This window comes from Ovis canadensis, chromosome 2, assembly GCF_042477335.2.
Source record: "Ovis canadensis isolate MfBH-ARS-UI-01 breed Bighorn chromosome 2, ARS-UI_OviCan_v2, whole genome shotgun sequence".
Taxonomy (NCBI): domain Eukaryota; kingdom Metazoa; phylum Chordata; class Mammalia; order Artiodactyla; family Bovidae; genus Ovis; species Ovis canadensis.
This window is the reverse complement of record NC_091246.1, coordinates 156,845,714-156,863,800: the sequence shown is the minus strand read 5'-3', so window position 1 is coordinate 156,863,800 and position 18,087 is coordinate 156,845,714. Positions and strand designations below refer to the sequence as shown.

The following is an 18,087-nucleotide window of genomic DNA, read 5'->3' as shown; positions in this document are numbered from 1 at the left end:
ATTAAAGTCTTATGTTAAATTGATATCACACTTTACATAAATTTTAAAACTTCCTTTTATACTATTTTGCATCAGTTCAATTCAGTCAGTTCAGCCATTCAGCCGTGTCTGACTCTTTGCAACCCCATGAATCGCAGCACGCCAGGCCTCCCTGTCCATCACCAACTCCTGGAGTTCACCCAGACTCATGTCCATTGAATCAGTGATGCCATCCAGCCATCTCATCCTCTGTTGTCCCCTTCTCCTCCTGCCCCCAATCCCTCCCAGCATCAGAGTCTTTTGCAGTGAGTCAACACTTCACATGAGGTGGCCAAAGTACTGGAGTTTCAGCTTCAGCATCATTCCTTCCAAAGAAATCCCAGGGCTGATCTCCTTCAGAATGGACTGGTTGGATCTCCTTGCAGTCCAAGGGACTCTATTAATATTAATATTTTGCCAACAAGAAAGGAAACAACATTGCCTTGAAAAACAGATTTAAAAAGTAATGCTGTCTTTTCACCTTGCTTATAGTTTCCTTTGTTGTGCAGAAGCTTTTAATTTTAATTAGCTCCCATTTGTTTATTTTTGCTTTTATTTCCAATAATCTGGGAGGTGGGTCATAGCGGATCCTGCTGTGGTTTATGTCGGAGAGTATTTTGCCTGTTTTCCTCTAGGAGTTTTATAGTTTCTGGTCTTACATTTAGATCTTTAATCCATTTTGAGTTTGTTTTTGTGTATGGTGTTAGAAAGTGATCTAGTTTCATTCTTTTGCAAGTGGTTGACCAGTTTCCCCAGCACCACTTGTTAAAGAGATTGTCTTTTCTCCATTGTATATTCTTGCCTCCTTTGTCAAAGATAAGGTGTCCATAGGTGCGTGGATTTATCTCTGGGCTTTCTATTTTGTTCCATTGATATATATTTCTGTCTTTCTGCCAGTACCATACTGTCTTGATGACTGTGGCTTTGTAGTAGAGATTGAAGTCAGGCAGGTTGATTCTTCCAGTTCCATTCTTCTTTCTCAAGATTGCTTTGGTTATTTGAGGTTTTTTGTATTTCCATACAAATTGTGAAATTATTTATTCTAGTTCTCTGAAAAATACTGTTGGTAGCTTGATAGGGATTGCATTGAATCTATAGATTGCTTTGGGTAGTATACACATTTTCACTATATTGATTCTTCCAATCCATGAACATGGTATATTTCTCCATCTATTGGTGTCCTCTTTGATTTCCTTCACCAGTGTTTTATAGTTTTCTATATATAGGTCTTTTGTTTATTTAGGTAGATATATTCCGAAGTATTTTATTCTTTTTGTTGTAATGGTGAATGGAATTAGCAAGGTGAAAACACAGCCTTCAGAATGGGAGAAAATAATAGCAAATGAAGCAATAGACAATGAATTAATCTCAAAAATATACAAGCAACTCCTGCAGCTCAATTCCAGAAAAATAAATGACCCAATCAAAAAGTGGGCCAAAGAACTAGACAGACATTTTTCCAAAGAAGACATACAGATGGCTAACAAACATATGAAAAGATGCTCAACATCACACATTATCAAATGCAAATCAAAACCACAATGAGGTACCATTTCATGGCAGTCAGAATGGCTACTATCCAAAAGTCTACAAGCAATAAATGCTGGAGAGGGTGTGGAGAAAAGGGAACCCTCTTACACTGTTGGTGGGAATGCAAACTAGTACAGCCACTATGAGAACAGTGTGGAGATTCCTTAAAAACCTGGAAATAGAACTGCCATATGACCCAGCAATCCGACCTGCTTGGCATACACACTGAGGAAACCAGAATTAAAAGAGAAATGTGTATCCCAATGTTCATCGCAGCACTGTTTATAATAGTAGGACTTGGAAGCAACTTAGATGTCCATCAGCAGACAAATGGATAAGAGAGCTGTGGTACATATACACAATGGAGTATTACTCAGCCATTAAAAATAATACATTTGAATCAGTTCTAATGAGGTGGATGAAACTGGAGCCGATTATACAGAGTGAAGTAAGCCAGAAAGAAAAACACCAATACAGTATACTAACACATATATATGGAATTTAGAAAGATGGTAACGATAACCCTGTATGCGAGATAGCTAAAGAGACACAGATATATAGAACAGTCTTTTGGACTCTGTGGGAGAGGGAGAGGGTGGGATGATTTGGGAGAATGGCATTAAAACATGTAAATTATCACATGTGAAATGAATCGCCAGTCCAGGTTTAATGCATGATACAGGGTGCTCAGGGCTGGTGCACTGGGATGACCCAGAGGGATGGGATGGGGACGGAGGAAGGAGGGAGTTTCAGGATGGGGAGCACATGTACACCCATGGCGGATTCATGTCAATGTATGGCAAAACCAATACAATATTGTAAAGTTAAAAAATTAATTTTTTAGAAAAGTACTGCTGAAGTAGAATATTATTCAATAATTTAAAGGAATAAAGCTAATAATACAGACAACTATATGGATGAACCTCAAGAACATTATGCTAAATAAAATAATTCAGTGTGTTATGTTTATATAAAATGTCTAGAAAAGGCAAATCTGAGTCAGAAATAGATTAATGGTCATTTGGAGCTCGGCGGGGGATTGAAAATTAATGCAAATAGGCATGAAAATCTTTCAGGGGTGAGGAAAATGATTTAAGACTGGACTGTACAGATGGTTGTAGAATTACATAAATTTATTCTATATAAGTGTGTGTGCATGTGTGCTAGGTCGCTTCAGTTGTGTCCCATTCCTTGAGACTCCATGGACTGAAGCCTGCCAGGCTCCTCCATCAATGGGATTCTCCACGCAAGAATAGTAGCATGGGTTGCCATGCCCTCCTCCAAGGGATTTTACCTACCCAGGGATCAAACTGACATCTCTTATATCTCCTGCATTGTCTGAGGGGTTCATTACAACTAGCACCACCTGGGAAGCCCCTGGTGGTTGTTTAGTCGCTAAGTCGTGTCTGACTCTTGAGACCCCATGGACTGTAGCCTGCCAGACTCCTCTGTCTATGGGATTTTTCAGGCAAGAATACTTCTGGGGATCTTCCTGACCCAGGTTTTGAACCTAGGTCTCCTGCATTGCAGGCAGATTCTTTATCAACTGAGCTATGAGGGAAGCCCCTATATAAGTGTAAATCATTTAATTGTACACTTAAAAGAGCAATTTATGACAACATAAATTATTCTTCAATGAAGTTTTTTATATGTTAAAAGTAGCAGTAGCTACTATTATATGTTAAAAGTAGCTTCCCATAAATCATGCTGAAATTTTACTCATCTTTATGAAAGACAAAAAATAGAAAAGTTAAAGAAATTGAAAACTGTTAGCAACATTGCTTTTGTCAAGCACCCTACCAATATATTGTTAGGACATCAGAAATGAAACCTAAACTATTTAAAAATTAAATAATAAAAACATATTTCAAACCAGGTAGAAAGTAGTCAAAGTTACATAGATAATATATGCAAATGAATTTATTAGAAAGTAAAACAAATAGAAAACAAAATAACTAAAAGCTTTCAACTCAGTTCAGTTCAGTTCAGTCGCTCAGTCGTGTCTGACTCTTTGCGACCCCATGAATCGCAGCGCGCCAGGCCTCCCTGTCCATCACCATCTCCCGGAGTTCACTCAGACTCATGTCCATCGAGTCCGTGATGCCATCCAGCCATCTCATCCTCTGTCGTCCCCTTTCCTCCTGCCCCCAATCCCTCCCAGCATCAGAGTCTTTTCCAATGAGTCAACTCTTCGCATGAGGTGGCCAAAGTACTGGAGTTTCAGCTTTAGCATCATTCCTTCCAAAGAAATCCCAGGGTTGATCTCCTTCAGAATGGACTGGTTGGATCTCCTTGAAGTCCAAGGGACTCTCAAGAGTTTTATCCAACACCACAGTTCAAAAGCATCAATTCTTCGGCGCTCAGCCTTCTTCACAGTCCAACTCTCACATCGATACATGACCACAGGAAAAACCAGAGCCTTGACTAGACGGAGGCTTGCCATTACTTAGTCGGCAAAGTAATGTCTCTGCTTTTGAATATGCTATCTAGGTTGGTCATAACTTTTCTTCCAAGAAGTAAGCGTCTTTTAATTTCATGGCTGCAGTCACCATCTGCGGTGATTTTGGAGCCCCAAAAAATAAAGTCTGACACTGTTTCCACTGTTTCCCCGTCTATTTCCCATGAAGTAATGGGACCGCTTGCCATGATCTTCGTTTTCTGAATGTTGAGCTTTCAGCCAACTTTTTCACTCTCCTCTTTCACTTTCATCAAGAGGCTTTTTGACTGTGTGGATCACAATAAACTGTGGAAAATTCTGAAAGAGATGGGAATACCAGACCACCTAACCTGCTTCTTGAGAAATCTGTGTGCAGGTCAGGAAGCAACAGTTAGAACTGGACATGGAACAACAGACTGGTTCCAAATAGGAAAAGGTGTACGTCAAGGCTGTATATTGTCACCCTGCTTATTTAACTGATATGCAGAGTACATCATGAGAAATGCTGGACTGGAAGATACACAAGCTGGAATCAAGATTGCCGGGAGAAATATCAATAACCTCAGATATGCTTTCAACTCAAGAGGACAGAAAAAGCTCAATTATATTCAGGATCATGCTGTTTCCTCTGTTTTCCTTCAAACACCTCCCTCAGTGAAATTAATTTTACCTAATCTAGATACTTCATAAGCGTCTATCACTTCTGCATCCCCATTGTGACTTCCTAGTTCAGACACTTTTCACATAGTGACTAAAGAAAATTTATAATTGGCTTCTTGGTCACTCAGTTCTACTTATTGCAAAATAATTTCCAGGTCTTCACCAGAAAAAAAAAAAAGAGCAAAACAAAAACTATGAAATCTTCCAGAGAACCTAAGAAGAAATTTGAACTGGAGAGCTACTCTGGAACGATGGTCCTAGAATGGAGATTAAATTTGGCACATAAATCAGCTCTCCATAACAAAGTTTCAATGCAAAAATTAACAGATTTTTAAATTGAAACTTGGTATAGTAACTAACATATTTTTGAAAAGAACAATGAATGAACACAGAATAAGTAAAACAGAAAAACAATAATTAAAACAGCATGTTATTGACATAGAAATAAAAATATAGATCAGTTTTTATTTAATCTACTCGTGTCTATATGGATATAAAAGCATAATTAGAAATGTAATATATAATAAAAGAGTGGCATTTAAAATCAGGGGGAAGGGATGAATCATAATAACTGGTGTAGAGATGGTGGTCTATCAGTTTAGACCGATATGAAAGGCTTCCCTGGTGGCTCAGCTGGTAAACAATCAGCCTGCAATGAGGGAGACCTGGGTTCGATCCCTGGGTTGTGAAGATCCCCTTGAGAAGGGAATATATCTACCCACTCCAGTCTTCTGTCCTGGAGAATTCCATGGACTGTATAGTCCATGGGGTTGCAGAGCTGGACACGACATTGAGCAGCTTTCATAAAAGTCAGAAACTTAGCTCATATCTTTCATGAAAAGAAATATCAGATGGCTAAACTTTAGAAGCAACATAAAGTGAAATGGAAGTCGCTCAGCTGTGTCCGACTCTTTGCGACCCCGTGGACTGTAGTCTACCAGGCTCCTCTGTCCATGGGATTTTCCAGGCAATAGTACTGGAGTGGATTGTCATTTCCTTCTCCAGGGGATCTTCCCAACCCAGGGATTGAACCCGGGTCTCCCGCATTGTAGACAGACGCTTTACCGTCTGAGCCACCAGGGAAGTCCCTTAGAAGCAACATGGATAATACATAAAATTTTTAAAGAATTAGGTTGGTTTATTTGCAGGGGTAGCCATTTTGAAGATTGTGCTTTGCAAAAGTTATGCTTAGCCAGGAGTAATAATGGGGTATGATGTCCAGTTTTGCCTCTGCTTGTCAAGCTGTGTGTGCAGGAGGGGAGTCTTGTCTTTTCCTAATTTGTCTGCTTCCTGTAGGGAATCTATTACTTTGCCACCAGAAAGGGGTTCAGCTCAGTTCAGTCGCTCAGTCGTGTCCAACTCTTTGCGACCTCATGAACCACAGTACCCCAGGCCTCTCTGTTCATCACCAACTCCCAGAGTTCACCCAAATTCATGTCCATTGAGTCGGTGATGCCATCCAGCCATCTCATCTTCTGTCGTCCCCTTCTCTTCCTGCCCCCAATCCCTCCCAGCATTAGGGTCTTTTCTAATGAGTCACCTCTTCGCATGAGGTGGCCAAAGTACTGGAGTTTCAGCTTTAGCTTCAGTCCGTCCAAAGAACACCCAGAACTGATCTCCTTCAGAATGGACTGGTTGGATCTCCTTGCAGTCCAAGGGACTCTCACGAGTCTTCTCCAACAACACAGTTCAAAAGCATCAATTCTTCGGCGCTCAGCTTTCTTCACAGTCCAACTTTCACATCCATACATGACCACTGGAAAAACCAGAGCCTTGACTAGACAGACCATTGTTGGCAAAGTAATGTCTCTGCTTTTGAATATGCTATCTAGGTTGGCCATAACTTTCCTTCCATGGAGTAAGTGTCTTTTAACTTCATGGCTGCAGTCACCATCTACAGTGATTTTGGAGCCCCCCAAAATAAAGTCTGATACTGTTTCCACTGTTTCCCCATCTATTTTCCATGAAGTGATGGGACCAGATGCCATGATCTTCATTTTCTGAATGTTGAGCTTTAAGCCAACTTGTTCATTCTCCTCTTTCACATTCATCAAAAGGCTTTTCAGTTCTTCTTCACTTTCTGCCATAAGGGTGGTGTCATCTGCACATCTGAGGTTATTGGTATTTCTCCTGGCAGTCTTGATTCCAGCTTGTGCTTCTTCCAGCCCAGCATTTCTCATGATGTACTCTGCATATAAGTTAAATAACCAGGGTGACAATATACAGCCTTGACATACTCCTTTTCCTATTTGGAACCAGTCTGTTGTTCCATGTCCAGTTCTAACTGTGGCTTCCTGACATGCAAAAAGGTTTCTCAAGAAGCAGGTCAGGTGGTCTGGTATTCCCATCTCTTTCAGAATTTTCTACAGTTTATTGTGATCCACACAGTCAAAGGCTTTGGCATAGTCAATAAAGCAGAAATAGATGTTTTTCCCAAACTCTCTTCCTTTTTCCATGATCCAGTGGATGTTGGCAATTTGATCTCTGGTTCCTCTGCCTTTTCTAAAACCAGCTTGAACATCTGGAAGTTCATGGTTCACATAATGCTGAAGCCTGGCTTGGAGAATTTTAAGCATTAATTTACTAGTGTGTGAGATGAGTACAATTGTGTGGTAGTTTGAGCATTCTTTGGCATTGCCTTTCTTTGGGATTGGAAGGAAAACTGACCTTTCCCAGTCCTGTGGCCACTGCTGAGTTTTCCAAATTTGCTGGCATATTGAGTGTAGCACTTTCACAGCATAATCTTTCAGGATTTGAACTAGCTCAACTGGAATTCCATCACCTCCACTAGCTTTATTCATAGTGATGCTTTCTAAGGCCCACTTGACTTCATAGTCCAGGATGTCTGGCTCTAGGTGAGTGATCACACCATCATGATTACTTGATTCATGAAGATTATTTTGTACAGTTCTTCTTTGTATTCTTGCCACCTCTTCTTAATATCTTCTGCTTCTGTTAGGTCCATACCATTTCTGTCCTTCATTGAGCTCATTTTTGCATGAAATGTTCCCTTGGTATCTCTAATTTTCTTGAAGCGATATCTAGTCTTTCAGTACTTTTCCTAATTGTCACAAAAGCCTTATGTGCTAGGAGCAACCAATAAATAGTAGTTAATAATAAATAGGTAATTTGCCATATATAAATGTGTTTTTTTATATACAAATGGTTGCTATAAACTGACCTTGTTCCTGCAAAATTCATATGAAATCTAAACACTGATGTAATGGTATTTGAAGATGAATCCTTTGGGAAATAATTAGGTTTCAATGAGGTCATGAAGGTAGGGCCCTCTTGATGGAATAAATTTAGTTTAGTGCCCTTTAAGAAGAAACATCAGAGAATTTGCTATCTTTCTCTTCCCACCTTCTGAATATAAAGCAAGTGTCTAAAAGCTGGGAAGAGAGTTCTTACCAGAAGTCAACAATGCTGGTACCTTGATCTTGGGGCTTGTAGCCTCCAGAACTGTGAGAAAATAAATCTCTGTTGTTTAAGCCATCAGTCTATGGTATTTTGTTGTGGCAGCTGAAACAAATACAGTGTTACCATAATGTAAAATGTATTGGGTCTTTGTTGCTCTTAAAGTCATGTTTTACTTAGGCATATATAGTTTGTATGTATGTATGAAACAGCTGATATCAGAGAAGACTTTCAGTGGAGAGATTGTATAAGGGTCTCCCGAAATATACATACAGCTCATACAACTCAACAATGAACAAACAACTCACCCAGCTGGAAAATAGGCAGAAGACGTCAATAGACATTTCTCCAAAGAAGACATACAAATAGTCAGTAGGTACATGAGAAGATGTTCAATATCACTAATTATTAGAGAAATGCAAATACAATGGGGTACAGTACCTCCTCAAATGGTCAGAATGGCCATCATTAAAAAGTCTACAAATAGCAAATGCTGGAGATAATGTGGAGAAAAGGAAATCCTCCTATGCCGTTGGTGGGAATGTAAGTTGGTACAGCACTGTGGAAAACAGCATGGAGGTTCCCCGCGCAAGCATGCGCAGTCACTAAGTTGTGTCTGACTCTGTGTGACCCCATGGACCGTAGCCCACCAGGTTTCTCTGTCCATGAGATTTTCCAGGCAAGAATACTGTAGTACGTTGCCACTTCCTTCTCCGGGGGTCTTCCCAACCCAGAGTTCCAACCTACATCTTCTGCATTGGTAGGAAGATTCTTTACCATTGAGCCACCCAGAGAGTCCTCAGAAAACTAGAAATAGAATTACCATATGATCTAACAATCCTGCTTCTGGGAATATACCCAGACAAAACTATAATTCCAAAAGACGCACACACCCCTATATTCATAGTGGCACTATTCACAATAGCCAAAGTACAGAGACAACCTAAATGTTCATTACAGATGAATGGATGAGATGATGTGATGCATATATACAATGGAATGCTACTCAGCCATAAAAAGAGTGAAATAATGCCGTTTGCAGCAACATGGATGACACTAGAGATTATCAACTAAGTGAGGTAAGTCAGGAGAAAGATAAATACCATATGATATCTCTTATATGTAGAATCTAAAATATGACACAAATGAAATGAAACAGGGTTAGACTCACAGACACGGATATCAGACTTGTGGTTTCCAAGCTGGGGCAGGAGGGTGGAGAGTGATGGACTAGGAATTTGGGGTTGGTAGATGCAAGCTATTACATTTAAAATGGATAAACAGCAAGGTCTTAGTATATAGCACAGGGAACTGTATACAATCTCCTGGGATAAACATAATGGAAAAGAATCTTTTAAAAAAAGAATGCATAAAAATTTAAAACTAAGTCACTTTGCTGTACAGCAGAGATTGCCACAACATTGTAAAGCAACTATATTTCAGTTTTAAAAAGTGTCCCCATTATTACACCTTTTATTTAAAACATTTAAAATGCTTAAATATTTTGAGAACAAATTATGTTAGTGTCCCATGTTTTAAAACATCAATTGACAGAAATCTTTATATCTAATGAATATTCACTATGTGTGCATTCCATTTAATATCTCACTTATCCCTTGCAACAATCCCACGAAGAAGATACTATTTATTTCTTCATTATATAGGTGAAGAAACTGAAGCACAGAAATGTGAAATAATTTACCCAAATGTCACACAGCTATAAAGGATAGAGACAGGATTCTTATGTTGACAACCTGATTCTAGAGCCTTCCCTCTCCACTTCTTTGACATTGTTGAGAAATAAAAATAGGGCATTAGGAGGTTAGTGGAAACTATGGCAAGAACAATGTCAGTAAAGTGATGAGGGCACAAGGCAGCTTATAACAGATTGAGACAGGATATGTAATTAGTAAATAAATTGCTATATCTCTTTATTATGTTGAACTGCATAAAACTGCCCATACTTAACCTTTGTTTGACCTATAAAAATGGAATTTTCTTATGGTTTAACCTAATATATGTGTTAATTTATGAGTACTATTTTCAAGAAATTTAATATTAGAGTTAGAAAATAGAAAAATGAAATAACAGAAGTTTTCAAACTCTCAAGGCTATGTGTATGTGTGTTTTTAACAGATCTGGAAACTGCTTCAAGCCTTCTTATTCTGACATGAGAAAAATGTGCCTACAGTTAAAATATCAAATATGAGATTTGTGAATTGTATTTCAGTAGTGGAGAAAAACATTTTAACCAATCAACCACATTTCTCAGCATCAGGATGGTTGCAAAAGAACACAATTTCTAGCTCTTGTCAGAAGCAAAAGTTATCAGCTATTTTTACATGTTAGATTCTCTCTCTCTAAATCACAAAATGAGGACTGTGCTTTTATCTATAATATCATCCAAAATTTTCTGAGAATTATGTTCTGATACATTATCTGGATATTTTAATGGCCCTCTTCACTGATTTTCCATTGGCATACAAGGATTGGATTCATAATTATCTGAATCTACATTTCAGATGAGTAAAATATACAGATCATAAACTCTTAAAAGTTGATAGCTCACTTAGCCTTCAAAAGTTATCCAGTTCAGTTTTTTTTTTTTTTTTACAAAGAACAAAACAGAGCCTAATAGAGGTTAAATTAATGACTTTCCCTAGGTCATACACCATTCAAATAAGATACTAAAACCCTGGTCTCCTGGTTCCTAGTCTTTAGTACTATTTTCACTATGTTATAATATGACACCTATTTTTCTTTTATGTTATGTAAGACAGGCCCTTCTAATTTTCCTTTTCTTCTTTTCAACTAAAGTTCTGAATCAGCTTATCTTGATAATTATTGGGACAAGAAGCACAAGGCTGAAATGGCTCTGTAGTCAAAGAAACTCCTTGGCTAAGAGGGCAGATTCTACTAGAAGCATGCGGGGACTTCACCGCTGTTCTTTTTTCCCCACCCCCTTTAATTCCTGGAGCTCTCTTTTGTTCCTCTAGCTGAGTTTCAGACTATCCAACCAGCCTTTTGATTCCCACATTTGCCTTGCCTTTAATACTGAACTGCCTGTTTCTGCCTTTGACCCATGACCTGGCCTGCCTTCTGGTATCCTCTTATATCTTGGTTTGTGCTTAACTGATTTCTCAATGGTTGTTTCATCACTTAGCCTTGAGCCCTAGCTTTGCTATATTCTTGGTTTTCTTCATAACAGATTAAACTCAATTATAAATCCTGAGATACATGGAAAATCAACTGAATTTTATTCAGAAAATTGAGGGGAATTGCCTGGCATCTGTGTGGAACCCCAAATTCACTCTGCAACTTGGTGACTGGAATTTGAAATTATTTCCATGGGTCACAAGGAAGCTTCCTAGATATAAATGAACTTTGTTGTGTAAAATGGTTATGTCATCTTAAGTTACAATAAGTCTAAAATGGAATTTTTAGTACTGTAGTAGACTTTATTTTTAGAGTAGTTTTAAGTTCACAATGAAATTGAGCAGAAAATATGAAGAGTTCCAGGCAATTTTTTTTTTACATTGACTAACTGTAAAGAAAACTTTATTATGATTTATGTTACAAAATGAAAGATCTATTTTTAATTTATCTTTTGTGAAAATCCACCCAGGAGCTGGATAAAATATATAACTATGCCAGTAACCAATTTATTGCCTCTCAGCTCCAAATCTACCCTTCATTGTCTGCTCTATGAAAATAGAGATGGACCTTGTAACATTTCTGCTCTGCAGCTGGCACAGTGCTTAGCCATGATGGAAAAGGGTGCTGGAGGGATTCCGAAGAAGGAAAGGGCTTTCCTTCCTAGTTTCTGGGTTCACTCCTTCTTGCTGCTGCTTCATGGCTGCCAGCAGCACTTGTTGGGTACACTCAGGGGTGCTTGTGGAGCTCAGGTGCACCCTGTGGGCAGTTTCCCATAAAATTTCAGAAGTACTCTCATCGTCAGATTCCCAGCAAGTCTTGGAAGCATAAGCATCACAATGCCTGACTTCCAGTTTGGGCATCCTGTACCCAGGTAGGGTGTTCCTGCTTGCCCAGTGACTGGGAACAACTTCTGGTTGAGCCCGTTCAAGGACTTTCCCACCACGTGGCAGGCCACAACCACACCTTCTACAGTGAGATCTGAATCCCAACTGTGGAGAGGAGGGTTCACATTTCCAAATTTGTTTCTTCCATGAGAACCCTCCTTCAGCCCTGAGAATTTTTTTTTCTTGGAATAAATATTTTTTTATCTTAAACTTCTCCTATTCAAAATACTATGTCGTCCCTGCCCCTTCACTGACCTTGACTGCTACATTAAACTACGGAAATTTTTAATTTTAATTTTTCAGTGCAGTTCAGTTCAGTTCAGTTCAGTCACTCAGTTGTGTCCAACTCTTTGCAACCCCATGAATTGCAGCACACCAGGCCTCCCTGTCCATCACCAACTCCCAGAGTTCACTCAGACTCACGTCCATCGAGTCAGTGATGCCATCCAGCCATCTCATCCTCTGTCATCCCCTTCTCCTCCTGCCCCCAATCCCTCCCAGCATCAGAGTCTTTTCCAATGAGTAAATCCTCATAAAATGAGGAAACTACACCTCAGATGTCCTTTCCAGCTCTAAAATTACATTATTCTAGGGAATTCAAGATTTTTCCTATATCAAATACCTCTTAAGTATAATAAAAGGAAGCACACAGCACAGTATGATTGTGTATTGTCTTTCTCAGCCTCAGTCATAATAAATGGGTCTCCCTTTTCCTCTAAATAATGGTTTCTTCCTTCTAGGTCAAAATATTGAGTCACTGCAGCAGCCAGTATTATTTCACAAACACAGTGGGTAATCAAATACTATGAAATTCTCTGTGATGATTTTAACTAGGAAGCTATCTAAGGAACAAAACAGAAAATTAGAGATTTGTGTATGAATATGAAAGTTTAAAATATATTATAAGTATCACTTTTCAATTTGTGAATATAAATATTGTAAGGACATATTAAGTACAGAAAAATGCTCCCTCTGATATTATTTATCCTAACACATTATGGAAGATTCCATTCACTTAACACATTATAAAAGACTTCTATTACCACACAATTTACTTTTTTTTTTTTTTTTTTTTACCTTTCTCTGTCTTTTACTGACTGTTCAGCCATTAATTTCTTCAGTTCTTCCAGACGCCGAAGATCTCTCATTTCCATTTCCTGCCATTTCCGTTCTTTATCAGCCAAGTATTTTCTTATCTAATGTATAAATATCACATGAAAGTTAAATTAACAACAGAGATACAAAAACAAGGAACAAAATTATAACAACATTATCCATTGGTTCATATAGTAAAGACTGAATTTAAATGGCCCTTCATGGTTTTGGTCTGCTTACAATACACTGGCAACAGAACAAATAAGTTGAAATGTGAAAGTACTTGTCCTGAGAAGCTTCATGGTTTAACAGTTTCTAAAGTGGAAATGTAACATGTGCTCAAGACCTAAAGTTTTGATCTGTGGCTAAAATAATCTACTTTCAGGGAACCACAATAAAAGCATATTCTTGTCTCTAAAGTAAATGATCTACCTGTTACTCAAGAATATTTTTATCCTCTTATGGTAATGTAATCTTTAACAAATATAGCATTAAATCTATTTTTACTTTAAAAGCATGAGTTTATTTATGCTAATGGACAGCAAGATATTGAAAGCTTTATGCTTCTGGGGATGTGGCAGGAGACAGGTGGGAGGAAGGAGGAAAAGAAAAAATTAGCAGGGTTGTGACAAACAGTCATTCTGACTTATGTGGTAAAATGAAGGACAAATTTATCAAGCTCAAAAAAAGTGAAAGTACCGTCTCACTAGGCATGTTTTACCTCCCTTTTCTGGGAATGTAGGCAGCAAGAGAAAATCTGAAGCACATATAAGCTAGTTTCAGGGGGCCGAAACCATTATTCCGCTAGTGACGGCACAACTGAAGTTTCTGTTTAATTGACAGAGGACCATTCAACGACTGGCCTGCCATGCTGTGTCTGGGTCAAGAGACTGAATCTTGCTGGTAAAAAACAGTACCTTGATGGTGAATGGTAGTGAGTTACTACCAGCAGAGGGGCTTTAGTAAAGGTTGGGTTAGCCTCATCCCCAAGGTGGCATTTTTCTCTTTTGAGAAATGAATATGAAAAGCTAAGTGGTTTTCAGACTTGCCCAGCAGCGTGGTCTCTGACCCCTGGAGGAACAAGAAGAGGCACCCCGAGGGCCATGGGCACAGCCATAGCAACTCTGCAGCAGGCCTGCAACACCAGCAGCCATAATAGCAACATCCATTCAATGCTTAATGAGTAACTGGATGGCTCCAAGGTAAGGTGATTCTATACCAGACATGGTTGAAGTCTGAATTTGGGGGGAACAGAGAGGAAGGTAGAAAGGTAGCAGCACCAAAGATGGAAGGTGAAAGAGAGGGTAGGAAAGGGAGAAAAAGGAACACTGACACATTTCAGAGTCCTAACTGATAAATGCCTCAGCATTCTATTAGCTCCAGATATGGAAATGTTAACAACCATTATATTACCTTCCTCGGGGTTTATAACTGATCTTTATTTTATTCTTCATACTTTTCTGTGTTACCTTATTTTGTGCAGTGAATATATATTTCTTTCATAATCAGAGAGAAAAGAGATACTTCAAAAGAAAAGATATTGGATTACAGGGCATTTTTCTCTGGGTTCTGACCATTGACAATATTGCTTACTCCCAGCATTGACCTTGAGGGGAAGTCAGTGGTCCTTCTGCCAACAATCCCTTGACAAGAAGTGGACCAATTCATGGTTGCTGGTATCTTCAGATCACTGACACCATCTGGTTCAGTGGCCTGTGCAGGCCTGAGGCTTTTTGGCATCTCAGAACCAACCATTTCCATCCTTGACTCTGGTACCCTCAGCCTTTGCTGTAGCTAACAAATCACTCTCTCTCTCTCTCTCCCCTTTGCTCCCTCCCTCCCTCTTGTCTTGGCTGAAATTCTCCTGAGTGAAGGATGCTTTTCTTACGATGCCTTGTTTGCCAGGAGGCTGGGGAGTGGTTTGAGCATTTTCTGTCTTGTTAATGGCTCCTTTGAGACCACGATGCTGTCCCTCGAAAGTACAATGCTTTCTTCCTTTGATGTTTACACCATCTGGCTGTATTACCCTCTACCTAGCCTTTTCACTGGTATGTGTGGACTTCCAGGTCACTCTCAAATATTCACTGAGAATTCAGATATCTGAGCCACAGCCGCATGGGCCTTGTCTAGAAGAACTTCTACCTTTCTGGTCAACTTCAGTCTGAAGCCCCCCTGACCTGCTAACTCACAGACGCATGACTTCCTCCATTCCAGTAAGCCACCTCCCCCTCCAGGACTCTACTATGATGGAGAATGGCTCCAATTACAAGAGCTTCAGTTATAGCTATTTATCTTACAACCAGACCTATGACCCCTTCCCCATCATCCTCTGTATTCTGCTTGTATAATTTTATTCCTCTGGTATAAGCCTCCCCACAAGGCTTTGCTAATTGGTATGCTTATTCCTCTGTCCCGGTAGACTGCAGAAACTGATTTATTACCCTCCGCACTTCCAGCAACAACTAAAGTGTCCAGGAGATAGAATATACCTAATAAATGGGTGATTGATGAAAGAATCACAAGACTTTATAAACTGGTACCAAATTGATGGTTTCAGTTGAATCTTTATTGACAATCAGCATTCCTTTTTATGAACTCCTGGCCAGTGCGTCTCAGCTTGCTCATGGTATCATTTGAAAGCCTGTTCACTATGTTCAGTTCCATACCTGCCTCTATTTCTTTGCTTTTATGAGAAGAAATGGAAATCCTAAAAGATCATTTCCTTGATGGCCTGCTCCTCAGAGGAAGTGAGGAGCACTTCCAAAACTTAACCCCCACCTGGGTTCCATATCCTATTCTCCAATTCCATCACTATAATCTTCCATCACCTACCCTTTCTTCCCTTGTAACTTCAACCTCTTGGTCTATGCTTCTTTCTCCTCGCATGAAAATCTAAACAAATCTTATTCATTAACCAAAATTGTAAAGTACTTTCTTTACACACCCCAAGACTGTAGCACCATACCCTTCATTGTCCCCTTTCAGTCAAGAATACTCTCCTCCAATTTTACATCTCCTATTTTAATCCTCACCCATGACGTACCTCTGCCTCCACTCCAATTGACTACTTCTGACAATGACTTCCCAATGATCAAACCAAATTTATTTTACGTAGTGTCTTATTTTTTTAAGTGTCTCTGTATTTGATTCTACCAATGCTTATAGTCTTAAGAAACTAGTGACTTTGGGATTCATTTATTCAACAAATACTCATTGAGCATCTACTTTAAGCCAGATACTTGGGATATGATGCTTAAAAAGAAATAAAGCCTTGGCCTCAAGGTTCTGAGAGTTTCTGCAAAGAGAGATAACAAGTAAATGAATGAAAAGAATACTATGTTAAATTCTAGGAAGGAAATAAATATCGTGATAATTTAGAAAAATCTGGGAAGAACTATTAGAAAGCATAGCTTTAAATGACATTTGGATTAAAATTTGGAAGAGGAGGGTAAGGAAACGATGAAAAGAGATGAAGGAGACCACTGAAGGAAGTGTGAGCTTTGGGTACAATGGCATTGAGTGAGAATGACTTTGCAGAATCAGGAAGAAACCAGAGCAGCTGGAACAGGTGGTTCAAATTTAGACTGGAAGTGAGTTTGGTAAGCTAGATGGTAGCTAGATGATTAGGCAAGGATTTAGTTCTAAAAAAAGACATAGAAGAGTTTAAAGCAAAGAGCAATATGACGTAACTTAAATTTTTAAAAGAATGGACAGTAGAGGAGCAAAATAGAATAAAGCAAAAATAATCACTGGGATTCAGGAAATTAAGAATTCAAATCTAAAATATGCTTTTGAGTAGAGTCAGAGTGCTCACTGAAGGATTAGATACAGTGGTTGAAGTTAAAAGAATCAAGAATAATTCCTAGGGTTTTGGTAGAGCAACTGGGTAGATGATGGTACCAATAACTGAGATGGGAAATTAGAAATTAGAAGAACAACAGGTTCAGGAAAGAAAGTCAGGGGCTCACTATTAAACATTAAACAGTTGACATGACTGTATGACATTTAAGCAGAAATTCCACATAAACATCTGGAGGTACACAGATGGGTGACTCAGGAGAATTCAGGACTGGAGATCTAAATTAAGGCGATATCCTCTTAAAATTGTATGATGTCAAGGGACTAGACAACATCTGCAGAGTGAGAACTAAATAGAAAAGAGAAGGCAGTCATGCACTTCCATGTTTATCTGCCTTTTGCAGTTTTATCAACCAATATGACTTCATTTCCCCCCTCTACATGTCAGTTTTACTCTACCATTAAGACCAGAACAAATGCCATCTTCTTGAATCTTCCTCTGAACCCTCTAGGAAAAATGTTAGCTCAATCTTTGGCATCCCCCTTGTCCTTAATTAAGATTTTTTTACCCTCACTCCTTTGTTCTGCCTTGTGCTCTTTCATTTGCTTTCAGGAGGGACTGCCACTGCCATTGTTATTGCTCTATCGGGACGTTTACTACAGGCCTGGCATGCTCTGCCCTGCCTTATTGCCTGCTACATCCCCCTGTCCATCATTTAAGACTCAACTATAGCATTGCTTTCCAGCCTTCCTCCTTCCCCCTCTTCTCCAGACATAGTTAGGCACTATTTTATGTATCCTTAGCATAGCACTTTCTATATTGATCTGCGTTATTCACCTTTGTATCTCTAGGACATTGTATCATGTCTGACACACAATAGGGCTTAAGTGATCATCGCTAAGGTGAGTGGAAGCATTTTCTGATCTCTGGTCTGAGAATAACAAAGTTATGGATGGGAACCAGGCCAGCAGTTTTATTTGCAGGGTTGTAAAGTCCAAACACAACACTTCCCTAAGGACAGTTCCATTCACTTTCCATCAGTTAATAAGAGCAGGAAGTGTGTGTCATGAAATACTGGCTTTGCAAGCTTC

The 18,087-nt window shown here is 39.1% G+C and overlaps 1 protein-coding gene across 6 annotated transcripts in view; it reads right to left on the bottom strand.

The window, feature by feature from the left end:
• CCDC148 (coiled-coil domain containing 148) overlaps positions 1 to 18,087 on the bottom strand; it is a 329,833-nt gene that overhangs the window by 84,378 nt on the left and 227,368 nt on the right. For all 6 annotated transcript variants that reach the window (XM_069577480.1, XM_069577479.1, XM_069577478.1 and 3 more), the window contains one exon: positions 13,180 to 13,298. In XM_069577480.1, the coding sequence (XP_069433581.1) occupies positions 13,180 to 13,298 (119 nt within the window). The remainder of the gene's footprint in view (positions 1 to 13,179; positions 13,299 to 18,087) is intronic.